Here is an 18681-nt window from a genome sequence, read left to right on the forward strand (position 1 = left end):
AAGCGTACCCAGTTCCCGGGAATTCTGCGGTCTGGAATGGGCGGGGCTGCGGGCGGTGACGCCGCGCTCGCTCGCTGCGCCTCTCGGCGCGGGGAGTTATGGGTGACGTAGTCTCTGCCCCGCCGCGGGCCCTGAAGGTACACGCTCCCAGGCGGCGCCGCGGCCCTCGCAAGGCTCTGTGGGTGCTGTAGGAACGGCGCACGAGCCAATGGATGGAGCCGCTTCGGAAGGAAGCGCTCGCGCAGCGGCTCTGGCTGGCACACGTGAGGCGCTATTTGCGAACGGGAGGGCGTGGCGGGCGAGCCAGGCCTCCGCCGAGCCAATCGGAGCGGGCCATGTAGCGCCAGCCGTTCCCCGGGGTTGCGTGTGCTGCTGCCAGCGGCCCGTAGTCGGCCGTCAGCGCGGCAGTCGATTGGTGGCGGCGGCGCGGCGGGCGGGGCGAGGGAGCCGGAGTCGGGGGCGCTCGGCGCGGCCCCTCAGAGCCCAGCGGGATGGGGCGGTGGGCGCTCTGGCTGGCCTTGATGCTGTGCCTGGCCGCGTTCTGGGCCGGAGTGCTGCCCGCGGTCGGAGCGCTTCCCGCGGCCGGTGAGTACTGCGGCCCCGCCTCCCTACGCCCCCCTGGGCCCGAGCGCTGCGGCGGCATCGCCCCCTGGGGCCTGCGGCGGGGGAGGAGGGCGCCGAGGTATCTCTGCGAGTCCTGGCGCCTGTAGCGAGGCACGGAGGCGGTGAGAGCGGGGGAGGCGACCCGGTGCTCTCGCTGGGGCTTTGGGGTGCGTGGGGGCAGCGCCGACCTCGCCGGGGCGCTGAGGCGGCGGAGCGGAGGGGAGGCCGGGAGCGGGGCTCCTGTCAGCTGCTTGAGCTTTGCCTCTCCGAGGCTGCTCCGTAGGCCTGATAGGGGAGGATACATTGCTCAGTGCGGTGCCTACCTTTAAACAGCTCGTTAGGAGCCCACTTCGGATTGCTTGCACCGCTTAAAAGCGAAGTGAGGCGTTTTTTCTCCCTAGAACAGATTTTCTCCCCGAGGCGCTGGTAATGCTGCTTTCAGCCTTATCAGAATGGCTTTCTCATCACGATATATAGAGAATACTTACGCATCCTGCTTTAGGTCCCCATGCTTTTTTTCCTATCCCTGTCTTGTTGTTATGCATTTCGGGGTTTGTGTGCTTCTCATATGTTGTCATCTACTTCCTTTCCTGGGGTTTCTACCTCCCACATCCTTCTTTCCACCACGGCCTGGTGGGGGGGATGTGCAATGTATTTATTTATAAAGCGAGAAGCCACTACCTTAACGACAGCCATATGCGATGCTACTGGGGATTTGCTTTTACAGTATTTCAGGAAAGTAACTAGACGTTTTCTCTACCGGTAAGTTCAGTAGTTTGGGGGTCATTTTCCTATATGCAGTAGGAAGTTGAAATTTAAAGTAATATTACTTAAATTTAAAGTAATATTACTTGACTTCGGATTATATGAGCTCTGTAGGTCACTATAAGCCAGCAGGCCACTTTCCAAGTTACAGAAAAGATACATGCAATTTCTGTTAAACCACAGAGATGTAGCCAAGCTTTTGAATTATGTGCTCTCATTTATAGTGTATATAAAGAAAAAGCTAAGGTGAGATGAGGCTGTGAATGTCAGATGAATCATCTGTTGTATACGTGGAATTTAGGTGACAAGGGCTGGTCAAGTGTGCAGCAGTGGCTGTACTACCACACAGCTCTTCTGTCTTGACTGTTTGTCCACTATCACAAAATTATTTGTGAGTATGAAGTTCTGGTAGTTTAATTCAGCCTGTATAAACAATATGCTTACAGTTGATTGAACTAATACAATTAGCAAGCTGAAGAAAGCACAGTACATGAATGTAGGTGTAGGAGCTGTTTACAAATTTAAATTGCTACTGTGATGCCAAGCTGTTCATTGATATCCACAATTAATTAGGAGAGGGTGTTCTGAGTCCATCTTTGGCAGAAATCTATGAGAGGAATACCTTTCTTGCTCCAATTTTTGACAAGAATCATTCTGAAAGAAAGTTGTCCTCACTTCATGCTTTGATTTCCCACTGTATGTCTTTCTGTAGGAGAGACTGGTATAAACCTTGGGACTGTGTATTAAATGCTTCCTTGAATGCTTATTTGTTTCTAATGTGTGGTCTGGAAACAGTAATCTGGGAGGGGTTTTAAGAAGAATGAGTAAAAATGGTTCAAGTTTTACATTTCCTGACTTTAGGAGGAGTTTTTAGTGAGGATATTTTTTTAGTAGTGGGTATTTTAAATATATATTTGTTTAAATCAATTTATTGAAAACTTGAGGTGAATACGAGAAAATTCAGGCCTAAAGAAATGGGCACTGTATTTTTTCTAAACATATGATATTACTGCAGATTATGAAGGAGTTTAAAATTGGGACTGGGGAAAGATATTAAGAAGCATTTCCAAAATCAGCTAAAAAATGCTAAGCGTGTGTGTGTTCTCCAGACAAAACTGGCTGTCTTCTGCTCATCGCAGCAGTGATGGCCTTCCCCTGTTGATCAGTCATTGAGAACATTGAAAAAATCCCTTTAATTTTTTTTTTTTTGTGATTGCCAGTATTGTTTCCTCTTGTTCACAAGACTAAGAGGTAGAAATGTTCTCATTCTGCTTGAAGAGAGTAAGTGATGCTTCCTCTGACTATCCTGCATGTTCCATGGCTAACTTCAGCGATAAGCAGATGTTTTCATACTGAGCACAGTCATTTACCTGTAGGGAACCTCAGAACGTGTTCTTCTGTAAGACAGAGCTCAGTGGTTTTCCCTGACCTTTCTGGTTTTACTTAACTGACTGAAAAACATTCCCTAAACTATTTACCTTGTTGCTTGATTGGGAATCTCAGTTCCTGCCGAGGAACTGCTGGAGAGTAAGTTCTGTAACTAGGTAGCCAGCAGTTGCAAGGACACTGGAAAAAAGTTTTTTATTCAGGATGAGGCTTGACCTATATCTCAATCTTCTAGTTGCACTAAAATGAATATGCTGCACAGATTGTAGCTGGGAACAATTTACTTGCTGCCAAGGATACTTTGGAACTATTCTTGCTGAGTAGGTGCCACTTAAGGATTTTACTTAACTCACTGCATGTTTTAAAACTTTGTGTAATGGGAATAGTATCTATGCTATCGAGTCTGTTTCTGTGCTGAATATAACAGTCAAAAATTGATGAAAAGCAGTCTGAGGTATTTTTTTTATTAAGATTTCCTTTTTTCCTGCAAAAACTGGATAAACAGAGTTTGCATTCCTTTTCAATGTCTATCTAGTTAATTGCACAAAAGCAACATTGAAAGAAATTGCCAAAAATACCACAGAAAATCTCTCAAGGATGCTCTAAAGCAGTCACTGCCAAACCATTTCTGTTCGTGCACCTCTCTCCATAGAAAGATTTTTGAGTATGCATTTTACATGTATTTTTTGTAAGTTAAACATTGATGTATTCTGGTCCTAACATAATATGTACATCATAAAACATGCACAAAAACACAAATGAAAAAATAATGAAACAAAGGTGGAATGACCACAGTATTAAGAAAAGTTTTATGTACTGACAGTATGAAAGGTATTTTCTTCCTGCAGCCCCTGCATGTTGTGTGACATACTCCCTGAGGTGTGCACGCTCCACGTGGGAGAGATCCCTGCTCTCAGCAGAATCCCACTAGTTGCTTTGTTGTTATAGTGTTTGAGGCTTGAAGAGCTTGGCAAAAACTAGAAGGAAACTGACTACAGTAACAGTTAGGGATTCATCAGCGCTGTGGGAGACTGTTTTGCTTTCTGAATTTTTGGCTACTTCCTGGCTGTGAGTGATCATTTTAACATTGAAGCTAGTGGTATTTTTTCTCTGGTAGTAGCAGCCCTTTAGCTTTATGGGATGTCAGTTGATCTTCTAATACAGCAAAACTTTGGAACTGTTGAACTCACTCAAGCTAATGATGTTATTGCTGAATCACACTGCATAGCTCTTTTGGTTTCTACCCTTCTCTCCTTAGTGCTCTCTTGAAAACAGTAATTCTCACAAAATGGTGGGATCTTTTTCTCTAACGTAGGCTGCCAGAGTACTTTTGCTATATTTACGTAGCATGCTTGAACACTGGCCTTTCTGATTGAGGAAAAATGAGTACTTTTTAAAGCTGATTTTAATTATCCATGAAGTGGCGGATGGTTGAAATAAGATTTTAGCTCTGTGAAGTGCTTTAGAGTCCTAGCTGGGCATGGGAGCACCCAGCAATGTCTACATCTCAGCACTGTTTGTAAGTGAAGTATTCTGTACAATGTTGTCAGCTGCCCACTTAAGCCACAAGTATTTTTGCCTACCTTTTTCTTTTAATATATCATTGCATCTCCCTAACTTGTTTAACAGATGTTGAGATTAATTTCCACTTGGCCCTCTTAGAAGAGGTTTATAGAATTAGACAGCCTTGGTAACAGATCCAAATCAAAAAAAAAAAAAAAAAAAAGTAAGTTACTTTTTTTTATTGAAGTGTGGAAAAACAAGCTAAACTATCAGCTTTAATCTCTGAAGCAGGTGCACAAACATAACATCTGTGACTTTGTTCAATAGCTCAGCCTTGACTAATAAACTGTTCTTAGGCCCAACTGTGACCTTCCACAGACTTTTCATTAACACTTTCAGAACAGTTTTTTTAACTGTTTCAGAGGTATAAGTAGTGGGTGCATATTGGTCAGCAGTTCCATGAAACAACAAGGCTGTAAGTGATCCCTCTTCTAGTCACACTGTTCATTACCACTGCAACCTCATCTGCCTACCTTAGAAAGTAGTCTCAGAGCTAAGAGAAGTTAAATTAATATTTTGGTTTTGCTTTAGTGCATTTTGGGACCACTGTTTGAAAACAATTGTTCGAGTACAACTTCTCAGTAACAAAGCTGGTTCCTTCACAGAGAATTTAAATGATGCAATAGAAATGAAAGAGGTTTATTTACTTTCAAGGAGGAAGAGCAAGTACTTTGTGAGCTCTACCTTATGTTGCTCAGGTGTCTCTTGCCTTTCAATTTAGTAAACCTTTTGCTTTGCATATGAAGTTACAGTAAAACTGTCCTTTCATATGTGTGCACAGATAGTATAACCTATTTATATTTGGTCTTGTGTGGTCTTTTGATATAAAGTCAACTTACCACAGATTGAAATCAGTTAGGGAAGCCTTTACCAAAATATTAGAAAGCTCTAGAGCTGTCAGGCATATAGGCTGGTTTTGTGCAGACAAAAACAGTCACCTTGGCTGGTGTAGCTGTTCAAAAAAAATAAACATAATGTTTCCTACTGTAATAGAAGGTACTTTATAAGTGCTCTGTATATATTACAAGGAGCATACAAGCTACTGGGTAGGTTACCCTGTCTTAGTTTTCCTGCTCTCCAGAAGCATGTCTGGATGTCCTGACAAGTTCTGAAGTTTAAAGGTGGTGTGTGGTCTTAGGTCAAAATTATTTAGGATAATCGAATGTAATATGTGGGAAATGTGGTAAATTCCAACTTCTTCTGTAGCTTGAAAATAGAAACACCAGCAAGTAACCTAAATGTATGTGTACTTTTACTGAATTTAAAGACCAATTGTCATGTCATGATCTGGAGTGTCGAAGTTCAGTGGTAGAAGTTCTTATGACTTACTACAATCACCCTTATCTGTTAGATTCCTCAAGCTGCTAAGCCCTGAGGTCTCTGCCAAAAATGCAGCTAGCCTTGTTTATTCCTTATGCCTCATAATGGTTTTTTTCCAAATTGGTGTTTGTTCTTATGTTGTCTTGGTTGCTCCTTGCAGGGTCTGTTTCATCTGGAGTGCTCTTTGCTGTCTCCACAAGTTTTTCTGAAGTTCTCTACACATTTTCGTGTTTGGACCTGTAGAGTACAGCTGTTTACCCACATCAACTGTTCTAGATCCTTTTTAATTCCATGTCTGTTGGCAGTCAAACTCTTTGAGCTTTACATCCTCTTCACCGTCCTCAACAGGCTGTTATTTATATGTCTCAGTTACACTCTCAATCATCTTATCACCATAGTTTTGCAGCTTCACTTTTAAGTCTCAGCATTTTTTCTTAATTTCTATTATGCTGTTACAGCTTAAGGTTGAATTCTCCATCATCTTTGTACTTGTTCCAATCAAAAGTTACACTTCAAGTAACAATATGGCATCTAGATTCCAGAAAGTGATTTCCAAGATAAAGCCTTTCATTGCAAGGGTTATGGTAGTAGGCTTCAAAACATGAACTGATGAAGTGTCATGTTTGGAATTTGTCATTCAGAGATGGTTTATCTCTGCTAAGTCACATTACTTGCATGAGAATGAAAATTATGCAAGTTTTGTTTGCTGCTAAATGCTTACAGGAGTCAGCAGAGTTCTATAAAACTGTTGAAGTGTTTGTGCAGATAGTTTTTCATAGCTAACTGTAACATATGAAATGTATCTCGTGGACGGGGCATTAACTTCTATGAGTTTAGACACTTTTTCTAGTCACAGTGCAGGCCTCCAGACTGTCATTGCTTTGCCACTAGTACAGGGCATTATGCACCTCAGAGCCTCAGAAAGGGGGATTTCTAAATGTGGGAGGAGTTAGTGGCAGCTTTGCTAAGTGGTCTGTTTATGTTTTGAGCTTTTATTTCAATGTAAGTGAGTTGTGTACCAGAGAGAGGGAGGCCTGTAGCATTTTCTTTCAAATGTAGGGGGGTTTGCTGAAATGAGGTGGTAACAGATACTGATAACTGTCAACAGTCACATCTCAGTGATGCTAATTTTAGAGGCTTCCCATCAAAATGATAGCACAGACCAAGTTGTTTGAAGCACAGTGAGTAGCCCATTTTAGTTAAAGGAACAAAACAGTTGTTGCAGAAACAATTCTGAAAAACAATGGTAAAGCTGTCATAAATAAGCTTTTCTGATTATCCTTGCCTTTTCACTTGTGTTCTTTTAGATGTCTGCCTGTTAGCCTTTCTTTTTTACAATTTCTTCTCTTTCCTGTCTTTCTAATCAAATATCATATAGCTTTTAGACAAAAAAGATGACAGTTAAACAAGACTTGCATCTCTTGAAGAGTATCTTAAAGACAAAATTCCTCACAGTTTTGAAGAGAAACCGCTGTTTAAAGGTTTGAATATGCTGGTCAGGTGGAATGAATTGGCATTCTATAAAGGACAATGTTTAATTACAAGCATGGGGGTATTAATATAACTTTCTGGTCACAACTGAAGCTGTTCATACTAAAGCTGATTAGGTGACTAAAAACCTTATGTTCCATAGACCTTTTTCACTTGATGCACACGTTTTTAAGTAGTTTAACTGGACTGGAACCATTCAGACTGTGATTTGGGTTTAGAAAAACCACACTTTTTTTCACTATGGAACGCACAGTTGTGTTGGCATAATTTAAGAGGATCACCTGTGAAACATCTGATTTCTCCTCATCACACTAATAAGGTTTTTCTGAAGTGCATTAGTTGACTTAGTACACTAGAATATTTCAGTACCACAGTACAATATTGTGACTAAAAGTTTTATTTTTGAGATAGTTACTCATGGAAAAGCATTTTACTGACTTACATTGTATCTTCTAGATGAAGAAGGAAATCAAGATGAATCACTGGAGTCAAAGGTGAGCAGATAAGTTTCTAGTCATTCTCTTTTACCTGTGGAGTGAGAGCAAAGGTCTGAAATTCAGAACAATAATTTGATTTTAGGTTTTAAGCTTTTCTGTAGCTCTTGCTGTCTCATTAATTTCTTCTGTGCATCAGAGAAATTAATACGGTGTTACAAGTTTGAAACATTTTTTTTCAAAGACCTGAAAGGGATAGAGGCAATGAGAGCTGATAGAGGTAGCTTAGCTTACTTTTGATTCTGTTTAAGTTAATTAACCATATCTGTTAAGAAGTTTATAAATGAGTGTTTAGCCAGCTGCTGCTTCTCAATTTCTAATCTTCTAAATTATGTGGCTGCTTTCCTTCAGACTTTGTCTGCGGAGGACCAGGTAAAGGATCATTCTGCAGGAACTCGGGTGGTAGCAGGTCAGATCTTCCTTGAATCTGGGAAATCAGACTCTCAATCAGAGAATGAAGAGAACTTTCACAGTCGAGAAGAGGAAAAAGAGAATTCACTGGAAGAGTTAAACTCTCTAGAAATGTCAAATCTGTTAAATAAGGATTTGGAAGAAGCAGAAATACAGAGTCCAGGTAACTGCTCACAGACTTTTGAGCAAGTGACAACAAGGATGCATCTGAGTAACTCCAGCATGTGGGGAACACAAACAGTAATTTTGAACATATGGAATAACTAGTGTCTTAACCTTTCTGTAATGGAATGGTAATTTCTCCGTTTTTCTTTAGAAAGCAGCATCAAAATGTATTGGAATTGAAATCTTGAGTAGTTCTTTTCAGATGCATTTGAAAGAATTTTCCGTTTTTCTTATTGTTTCCATCTTGCTGGAAGGCTTTAACTATCAAATAAAGAAAGCCCTGATTTCTTCAAATAGAAGTCAAGTACAGATCCTGTGCTCTGTGTATGTACACCGGCAATACAAAGAGAAATTTACATCAGTCTTTTTCAATCCCCTGACTGTTTGCCTGGTGAGTCAGTTGACAGAAAAGGAATAAATAGTAATCTAAAGACAAGCTTCCTAGAACAGCACTGAGAGTCTCAGCAGCATCTAAATTGCATGTAAACTTCATGAAGTTTTTAAATATAGGTAAAACCTTATGTCATGGGCCTTAATTCCCAGGAAATTCTAATGTGGCATTTTTACCACATAATTTCATGATTTTTTGATTTGCAGTTAGTAGTAGATAACTAGATGGCTCAGTTGAGTACCTTAACCTACGCAGCAGACTTTTCACTTGTCCATGAAAACAAAATCTTCAATATTACTGAAAATACAGTTACATGGCACTAATGGTATTTGTCTTCTCAACTCAGATTGAAATGTCAAAAGAAAGCAGGAGTTACTAAATGAGCTCTGTAATGTACTGACTGTTTTCTAATAAGCTGTTTCCTTATTAGAGCAGAACTAGTATCAGTTTGTGAAAACTCAGTAATAGACTTCACAATTGCTTTTGATGCTGTGTTGTACAGGAAAAAGGTATATAAAATCCACTAAATATCTTTCTGCCACAAAACAGTGAGCTAAGCACCATATTTAGTCAGTGCAGTCTATTTCAAAAGTAAATTTTAAGATACTTTTAATCTCATACAAAAATATATCCAGATGACTGGCTTCTTGGCAGCTAAGATTTTTAACTATACCTATCAACGTACTGCAAGTGACTTTCAAAAACCATAAATTTAAGTCTTGCACAGTTCTTGGAACATCTTATGAATTAAATAAGCAATGTGAATGGAGGGATTTTTCATTAAAAAAAGCAATTCTGAAAGGAAAGTACTTGTTTTCTGTCAGGAGAAAACAGCGCTAAAAGACAGCTTTACTGACAAACTCTTCAGGTGAGCATCTGTCTGAGGTACAGATGTTACACCCCCAGATAAGCTACTGGTGACAGAGCTGCATTAAGGGACATTAAAGCTTTTCTAAAAACAGTTTAGCTACTGTGTATGGTCATGCGATTGTGTGGGAAAAAAGTATATTCTTCATGTTTCCATATATATTTTGTAGGATTTGGATATTAAAAAATCAGTAATTTAGAATTAGTGCTAGTAAAGCTTTTAACTTTTTTAGAAAGTTGTCCTGCTCTCTTCTGATGAGTGAGGAGACTATGTGTAAGGAAAATGGTGGTTTTTTAGTTATTGCTATTTTGTGTTCTAGGGTTTTATTAAAGTTCCATACTAACAATTTTTGCTGAAAACTGCTCACAAGTTTATACAGAGCTGGTAATTCCTGTTGCATTTATTTTCCTATTTGGAAGAATCTTACAGTAATATTGCCAATACTTATAAGTAATTTATATTTGGGCTTCCTGCGGCATAAAGTATGAAACGAGACATAAGTAAATTAGGACAAAATATAATGAAATACCACTTATTTTATTCAGAGATAGTAAAGAAGTAAATTGCTTCTGGAGCACTTGGTTTGACAAAAGCTAATTTATCCTCTGGGTAAATTGTTTGCCTCACTTTGTATTTATCATTCTCTTACATAAATAACTGTGGTAAGCATTTTAACCTGTGATTGTCTTGCTGTGTTGCTCTTGGGGTTAGTCTTTGTTACTATCTGGGAGCAGAAACAGCATTATGGTTGAATTTAGAATTTAAAAAAATGCAAAGGGGAGCATTGGGGCAGAGTTTCGTAACTTTAGTATGCAGCTAAATCTCATGCAGAGCACTGCATAAAACTGCTTTCCACACTGGAGACAAGGTACAGAACAATACAAGTAAAACCTTGAGTTCTTGAGTAGTGTTAAAATCCCGGACCTGGAGCTTGTTCAAATTACAGTCATAAGAGGTCCCATAAGTTGTAGTTACATGAACCCTTAGCAGGAGTTTGTATACTACTCTGTAGTTAACAGATGTATGAAACTATTCCAGGCTAGTTGCATCTTAACACATTATTTTTGAATGAAGTTACTGAAAATAACAGTTTTCCTCTTGTGATACAATTAACTTGGAGTGATGTGGTGAAACCTCTGCCAAGGCATCCAGTTATGGAGAGAAATTTGAACAGGTCCAGCTATACCTGAAGACTTTTTTTTTTGCTTCAGAAAATCAGCACGAAATACTTAAACTAGTATAGTCTTTAGGCCTTTCAGTTATAGACCCTCAAAAAAAGAACTAGTTTTCCCTATAATTACAAAAATTACAAAGTTAACTTGAAAAAACTGTATAATTGGCATTGTCAATTGCATGATTTTACAAATGTTTTCAAATGAAGATGAACCCAACTGTTGGATTTAGCTTAGTGAAAGAGGAAAACTTTCGTAAATGTCTAATTGAAATAATCCCATCTTCAAAACCCAGAGAATTCTCAGTCTTCATAGAAGATTGATTTGATTTTGAAATATTGTGATATTGTAATCAGTAACCTTTGAAGTTCTAGTGCAGGAGAAATGATAAATTGTGCTGTTCAAAGCTATTTTGAATGCAACTAAATATACTGGCAAAATGAAATAATGCTTTTAATCTAAGTATTTCCAAGAGTAGAAAATTACCAGATTCATAGTGATGAGAATCTTTTCATCGTAGTGATTTCCCTTATGTATTTTCATATAGTTGTATGTTCAAGTGTACTCCCTGCTGACATTCCAGTACTTTCAGAAGAGCATTTCGTGATGTGTGGTGTTCTGTCATGATTGTGTCCAACCCTGGTGCTAAAATGAATGTGCTCTGTAATGCACTTCAAGGGTGCATTACAAGGTCTTTTGCAGAGAAGATAAAGTAAAAGGAAAGACTGTTTATTTTGGTAGGCCCTAATGTAACTGAGATTTGCCTTCTCCAATCAAAACAATAATTTCTTTGCTTAGAACTAAGAACATAAGAAACTACATACCTTCTGCTTCATTTCATAATTAAAACTAAGAACTATATTTTTCATGTGCTATTTAGAAAAACTGCTTTTTCAAGCTTTTGTAAATTAGAAATTTTACTGAAACTTGATTAATTGTAGCTCATAGAAATTAAAACCAACATAGGAGCACTTTTTTGTATGTTGTAATACATGATTTCAATTTGGGCATAAAGGAGAGTAGTCTAATTGCTGGGTGTGTACTTTCAGTTTTGACAGCTATTGGAGGCACTGCAGATGGTGAACCTTGCCACTTTCCGTTTTTGTTTATGGAGAAGGAATATGCAGAGTGCACTGCCGATGGGAGGGAAGATGGCAGGCTTTGGTGTGCAACAACCTATGATTACAAGAAAGATCAAAAGTGGGGCTTCTGTGAATGTAAGCAACCCTTTGTCTTGTTCTTGTTCAAGGAATACTTTTTTAAGGTAGTGTTTTCGGTCCTCTTAACACTCCTTATTTCAGGTTGTAGAAGTCCCTGGCCACTTTATACCATGATAAACAAGTAGTTGTGAAGGCAAAGTTTTCATGATGGAAGAAGTTTTAATGCAAATGCCACTTCCCAGAGCTGATTAGGAAATCTTGCAGTGAAAGCATCTGTAAAACTCTGTTCCTGAGGCTGTAGGAGGGTAGGGGTTTGACAGTTGCCCATTATACTTAATCATTTGTTGTACAAAAGCAACCCTTCTCTAGGAAATGTCCTTCTGAAGGAGGAACCTGCACAGCTTGCTTTTGAGCAATGAATGAAATGAATTTTATCAGCAAACTTGTACATGAGAGACATCCCACAAGAAGAAATTATCTGTGAATATATCCAGCACATCCATTAGACAGCTTTTTGTAATCACTTTGTTTATTGATCTTCAAAAACATGTTTCTGGCTGTATTTACCCTTTAGAACCAATAAGAATTTTGAGAGGATAGTCTTGAGTGGTGTAATTGGAGCTCTTAATGTATATTTTTTTTTTAGCTGAAGAGCAGTCTAATAAGAGAAGGCAGATGCAAGAAGCTGAGGATGTTTATCAGATTGGAATGAAAATTCTTAATGAAAGCAGTAAAAAGGCTCAGAAGAAAGTGTAAGTATACCTCATCCACCCCCACAGGAGAAGGATGATATGGCTGGTCACTCTCCTTTAACTCAAAAACAACTTGAATGAGCTGCCCTGAGATTTCAAGCTTTATTGGATTCAACATCAAACTATACAGTGATAGAAAATAAATAGTAAATTCAGGGTATTTAGAAAAATTTATGCCTGCATTCCTTTGAATGCAGTAAAAATTGTGTATGATTAATTTCTGAAGAGTGGGTGTCATCAAAACATTGACTTAATACAAGATGATGCTGCAGTTCTCTAGTCCCAGTTTTACGTGGCAACTGCCCAGGAGAAAAACTGAGAGCATGATATGAGGTAATTGTCCTTTTTCAGATGTTTCTTACAGTCTGGTTCTCATTCCGCTTCAAAAACGATGTGGGGAAAATTGGCAATTCTTGTCCTGCTCTGTTTTATCTCCTGCTTTCTGATGGTTTTGGTCACCATAAAAATAGTATTAAACTTAAGCTCAATAAATCATTAAAATTCTGATAATGAATGTTGTTAGAAGGAAGAGGGTAATGCTTGTAGACAAAAACAGACAACAAGAAATTAGTGTACTATTCATTCTTGTCTCTACTTTCTCTTCTGTATGGATCCAATTACGGATTAAGTAGCTGTGGCTTTACCAGTATGATTTAGAATGGCTAGGTTAATTTAGATCTTATTCATGTTGATAACTTCTTAGTAAGTAGTGACTTCTGCCAACTAATATGTGAGGACTTATTACTATTTTAAATTTGTTTGTGGAAATAAAGGGGTGCATTTCTACTTTGTGTCAGAGAAAGTGAGGCACATCTAAAGTTGTCTGCACCTTGGCAAAGACAAAGGGAGACAATATCTGTTGGATTCTGAGTAGTATTTTTTAGTATAAAATAGTGTAAGAGTTGTAAAACAATATTAGGTGTTAGTTCTCTTGTACACCTTACACTTTCTTAGAAGATGAAGTTCTGTGAGGAATCATGTATGCCTCTGTCCTAAAGAACAAGGACGAGGCTGAGAGTAGAAAAGGGGAGAGGTAAATAAAAGTCTTGGAGTGCTGTCAGAGGTCTCTGAGAACAAGCCGAAGCAGGCATGTTTAAGGTTAGGGGGTTTTTAATTGCTGTGAAACCAGCTGTTGTGAAATTACTTTGAAGGGCTACCTTAAGTTCTGAGACTGAAACAGAAAGAGGAGCTTCCAGAGATCCTCCTCATTGTTAGCATGACTTCATCACAAAATTGATCACGTATGCAGTTGTCTTGGGCCCAAAGCTTGGTGTTTTCACTGGAGTGGTTTTGTACTCAAATCAGAGAGACTCCATAGTCTTTTTCAGGCTGCTTCTTTCTAATGTGATCTACGAGACTGTTACGGGAGTGGTTCTACTGGATACTTAGCACAGAACTTAAAATTGTTGCTAGAATTTAAAATGTAGCATTTGACCTTAAATTTCTTGTATATGTTAGAGGGGAGGAAGTGCATACTGCTTTGCTTATGGAATAGAGTGAACATTAAAATTCAGCTTGTCCGTTAACTAAATCATGAGTTGTTGCTTATGTTGATGATTTGAGGCTGGAAGAAATGACTGTAGGTAGATGCGCTTTTAGAAAATAAAGGCTAAAACAGAGAAACAAAACACCTCTCCAGAATCTTCAGGTTTATGAATGGAATCTGCTTCTTTGCTTCAAGTTGACAAAGAAACTGTTTTCTCTTAAGAGCATATCAGTATCTTCTGAAAGCAGCTGACATGAATCATACCAAGGCCATGGAGAAAGTGTCTTATGCTTTGTTGTTTGGGGATTACTTGAAGCAGAACATCCAGTCATCAAAAGAACTATTTGAAAAACTAACAGAAGAAGGTTCTCCTAAAGGACAAATGGTATGTATATCCTTGGATTCTACAGGTGTTTCTGTAGGTTTACAAATTGTTTATAGATTGTACTTATTCTAAGGTGCTTTTTTAGATGGCTCCTGCACCCTCAAAGTAAACACAAACATATCTTCTCTTTGAGTTTTGAAAAAATGTTTAACTACTGGTAATATGGGATGGTGGTGGTCTTTTAATTTAATTTCTTTCCTGTTACATGACTGACTACATTAGATGTATAAGTCAAAAAACAGGTAGATACAGGTGACTGCAGCCGACAAACCTTGTGAAACTGTGTACTTTTTATGTGGTTTTTGTGCAATGTTGTGCCTTTTCATTTGCAATTTAATCTGAGATGGGCAGATATACACACCAATTTATAATCTAGGAAATAACTCCTAGGAATCTTGACAGCTATTTACTGGATTAGTAAATAGATATTAGTAAATTAGATTATTACTGGATTGCTTTGTCCCTGTGCCTTTGAACATAGAATGGTTCATACTTACTGTTACAATATGTCATAAAATATGGGTGGTTTTGATTTTAATGTCTCAGTATCTGCATATACTTATTGTTTAGTTCTCTCTTGTTTTGGAAGTGTCAGCTTCTTAATGAACTATTAATTTTCTCTTATCTCTTTGGCTACCAGCTGTTCCCTGTTTAATGGTAGAATACGGATTTACCATAGAAAGCAGGAACATGTTTTCTATAGAGACTTTATCTCTCAATGATGACCTTGACTTTTATTGGTCTAGAGTTTCAATACTGTCTGCATGACATAATTTTTGTGTATGCTTTCAGATTGCCTAGAATAGCGCTAGAGCACTGTGAAATATAGACATCTCTATATATATACCGTTTTCTGTGCTACTAGTTTCTATTCTGAGCCACCAGCTGTAACAGGTGTGATAGGTAGAGCAATAACTATGTAAATCTTGAGAGCAAAAATAACTTCTGGAAGAACCTCAGCCAAACAGCTCAGTGCATTCTGACTGTTTATAGTCACAGTTGCAACTATCCTGTGGCAGAACAGATGCAAAACTGTAAATTCACAGGATCTGTGAATCAAACAGAACAAGCCCTCTAGACAAGGCTGTGGTTCATGTATGTTTACACTGGTGTATGAGGCAAACTGGTACATAAATAACCTGACAGATACTGCTTGTCTTCAATAAAGATAATAAACTTTAAACTGGGTTACTTTCACTCTTTAGGACCTTTGGATCTATACTTGACATTCAGGGAATTAGTAGTTTGTTCCTTGCGTTCAATTTCCTCATCTGAATTCTGGTGAAACAGTAATTTATGTTAGCATCCTAAACAACTGAGTAATTTAGAAACTTCATACTTTGAAAGGGGCAGGGAAGAACATAGATAGAGGCAGTACCAAACTGAAGGTAGAGCTTGGCATACTCTTTCCATCTTTGAGTCTTTATGCCTATGTATTCCAGGAAAACTGATCCTTGATTTTTCAAAGGGTATGCTGACAAACTTTATTTTATTTCTAGGCTCTTGGATTTCTGTATGCGTCTGGCCTAGGAGTCAATTCTAGTCAAGCTAAGGTAATTTAGAAATTTCCAGTGTGTGCTCTTGTATTTTCTCTTACGGCAGATGTTAAATAACCAATGATTTTGTTTTAGGCCCTGGTGTATTACACTTTTGGAGCTTTAGGAGGAAATCTGATCGCTCATATGATCCTGGTAAGTAAGATGGTTAATAACTTTAAATATGCAAGAGTGTTTGTGTACTCCTACATTTTCAGTGTTAAGATTTCCTTTCATATGAATACCCTGTCCAAATATTAGATCATTTTACGTGCATTGGGTGGGCAGTAATACCTTCCCCATTATTCATTTTTAATGTAAGGATGAGTCTGCTCATTTTAAGCTATATGCCACTATGAATTTAGATGGACTATGTTTATATCTCTTGACTTAAATCAGAATTGTCAGACTTAATATTTTTGTAATCTAATGAGAACTATGAAAGAGATCTTTACAGAAGATGCTGTTTTAATCAGTATTGTGAGATTTAAGACCAAGTGCATATGTAAGTAAAAGGCTTTACATGTTCACCCTTAAGCATCATTCTGCTTATTTGCTTTTTCTTGAGTAATATCCAAACTATACTGGCCATGTTTAACCTTTAATAGTATCTGTCTTTTGCTTTTTTTGTAGCTACAATGGACTTGTGGCCTTTGTCCGGCCTATTGTCTTATCAAATCTTGCTCAAGTAATGTGAAAAAAGTTTGTAACACAGCAAGCACTATGTTCTCAAGTAACTGATAATCCCGTATTTTTATATTTTCCTTTCTAGGGTTACCGCTACTGGGCTGGGATAGGAGTCCTTCAGAGTTGTGAATCTGCTCTCACTCACTACCGACTTGTAGCTAATCATGGTAAAAACCTTTTACTAGGGTAGCGTTCTTGACTTTGTGTGTACTGCTGTATCATCCAACTAGAGGATACTAAAGTACTCCTAACACTGATAGTATAAACAGAGAATTCCTGCTATTAAATAAGTTATCCATTTGGCTCTGAATCATGATATGCTATTTTTGTCTCTATTGAAATGTCTTAGAGGGTGTCAAAGTAATTAATTCTCTCTTGAGTAACAGCTTGAAGCTCTGTAGACATCTGGTTTTACTAAGTTATGGTGTAACTTCTGTATTGAAAAAACCCGTGTGAAAATTTATCTCATCTGTTTTCCAGTTGCTAGTGACATTTCCTTGACTGGTGGCACAGTGGTTCAGCGAATTCGCTTAGCAGATGAAGTAGAAAATCCAGGAATGGCAAGTGGGATGCTAGAAGAAGACTTGATCCAGTATTACCAGTTTTTAGCAGAGAAAGGAGATGTACAGGCACAGGTAAGATTCACTTCCCCTGATGGCATTCAGACATTTGCAAGAATTACAGGAACAGCTTTATGAAATGCAGAAAGACATTGGAGCTTTAGTGTTCTCTTCATCCTGAATCAACCTGAATGCTACTTCCCCATTAGTTTTTATGTGAAGAGACTTAGATTTTAGTGTGTTTAAGGTAGAACTTGGACAGAAAATGCAAATTTTTTTTTAAAACAAGTCCATAACATTACAACTTAAGCAGCTTAGGAATGAGGTCTTGGCTTTCACTAGAAATCAGCCAGACTATTTCAAGGATAACTTCAGATGTTGTGGAGGAAGGCTAGATAAAAAAACTGGCCTTGACAGGGGATTTCAATTTCTCACTGCTTCTGCTCTTGCATGACTTCTGCAGGCTGGACCTCTCCTACACACAGTGCAGGTGGGGAGGATGCTAATAGAGGCAAATAGTTACAATCCAACTTGGTCACGTATGACTTAAGACATAGGTAGGCAGGACTCAAATGAACTGTTGTTACTTTGCATCTAGGACAGTATCTCACTTCTATCTAGGATAAATTTCCCTTTAGGCTAGTGTGAAAAAGTAGGATTGTATTGTAGTTATTGAAGCAAATCTGTGCCTTCAAACTTTGTGGCATCTTTTAACTCTGATACTGTCTGTCATTGTGCATGTAATTAGCTCACCTGTATCTGTATTGCTAGAAAAAGGAAGTCTTGAGGGAAAAGTGACTTTCTTGCAATGTAAAATTTATTTTTAGGTTGGCCTTGGGCAGTTGCACTTGCATGGGGGAAGAGGAGTAGAGCAAAATCATCAGGTACCTTTTCTCTATAACTCTGATGCATATTACACTTGGCAGAGGGGAAGAAAGTATAACTGACAAAACAAGTGATGCAAAAGTGTGTAAGTGCCACTGTATGGTATGTAGCGATTTCAATAGCCTTGTTCAATAAAACTTAATCTTTATGTGACTAGAAAATGGAACTGATTTTTTTACATAATTAGTTTAAGATTAACTATCTCAGAAATGAGAATGTTATCACATGTACAAAAGCTCAGCCAGCTCCAGTGCTACCTGATAAGAACAGTTCTTGTTTTTGACAGTCTTTATGATGCAGTGAGCATGCATTAGAGATGATAGTCTAGAACATTTTGCTTCTGCAGACAAAACAGTGCAACTTTAAATTCTAAAGATATTAAGTGTGCATAGAAAATAGAACTTCTGCTGATGTAAGCCAACCTAGCTACTCTGCGTATGGGAGTTAAAATAGCTAACCTTGTCTTGAGGTATGTATTGAAAAAATGGAGAGCTAAGGATGTGCAGTCCTGAGGATTATTTCATCCAATACAGTAATTATTTAACAGAAATTATTTACTGGTCATCATATTTAAAATACCTCAAAATGACTGCTTCAGAAGG

The 18681-nt window shown here is 38.4% G+C and overlaps 1 protein-coding gene across 2 annotated transcripts in view; it reads left to right on the top strand.

Moving 5' to 3' along the window:
- Positions 1-410: 410 nt before the first annotated feature.
- The window catches only part of SEL1L (SEL1L adaptor subunit of ERAD E3 ubiquitin ligase), a 36527-nt gene continuing 18256 nt past the window's right edge, over positions 411-18681 (top strand). Inside the window, exons 1-11 of one of the 2 annotated variants that reach the window (XM_048306324.1) lie at positions 411-585; positions 7585-7622; positions 7974-8196; positions 11679-11846; positions 12436-12541; positions 14250-14412; positions 15912-15965; positions 16044-16103; positions 16720-16801; positions 17115-17269; positions 18022-18078. In XM_048306324.1, the coding sequence (XP_048162281.1) occupies positions 492-585; positions 7585-7622; positions 7974-8196; positions 11679-11846; positions 12436-12541; positions 14250-14412; positions 15912-15965; positions 16044-16103; positions 16720-16801; positions 17115-17269; positions 18022-18078 (1200 nt within the window). In that variant the 5' untranslated portion in view covers positions 411-491. The remainder of the gene's footprint in view (positions 586-7584; positions 7623-7973; positions 8197-11678; positions 11847-12435; positions 12542-14249; positions 14413-15911; positions 15966-16043; positions 16104-16719; positions 16802-17114; positions 17270-18021; positions 18079-18681) is intronic. The other variant, XM_048306323.1, reaches the window with a different exon arrangement.

This window comes from Corvus hawaiiensis, chromosome 6 (assembly GCF_020740725.1).
Source record: "Corvus hawaiiensis isolate bCorHaw1 chromosome 6, bCorHaw1.pri.cur, whole genome shotgun sequence".
Lineage (NCBI taxonomy): Eukaryota > Metazoa > Chordata > Aves > Passeriformes > Corvidae > Corvus > Corvus hawaiiensis.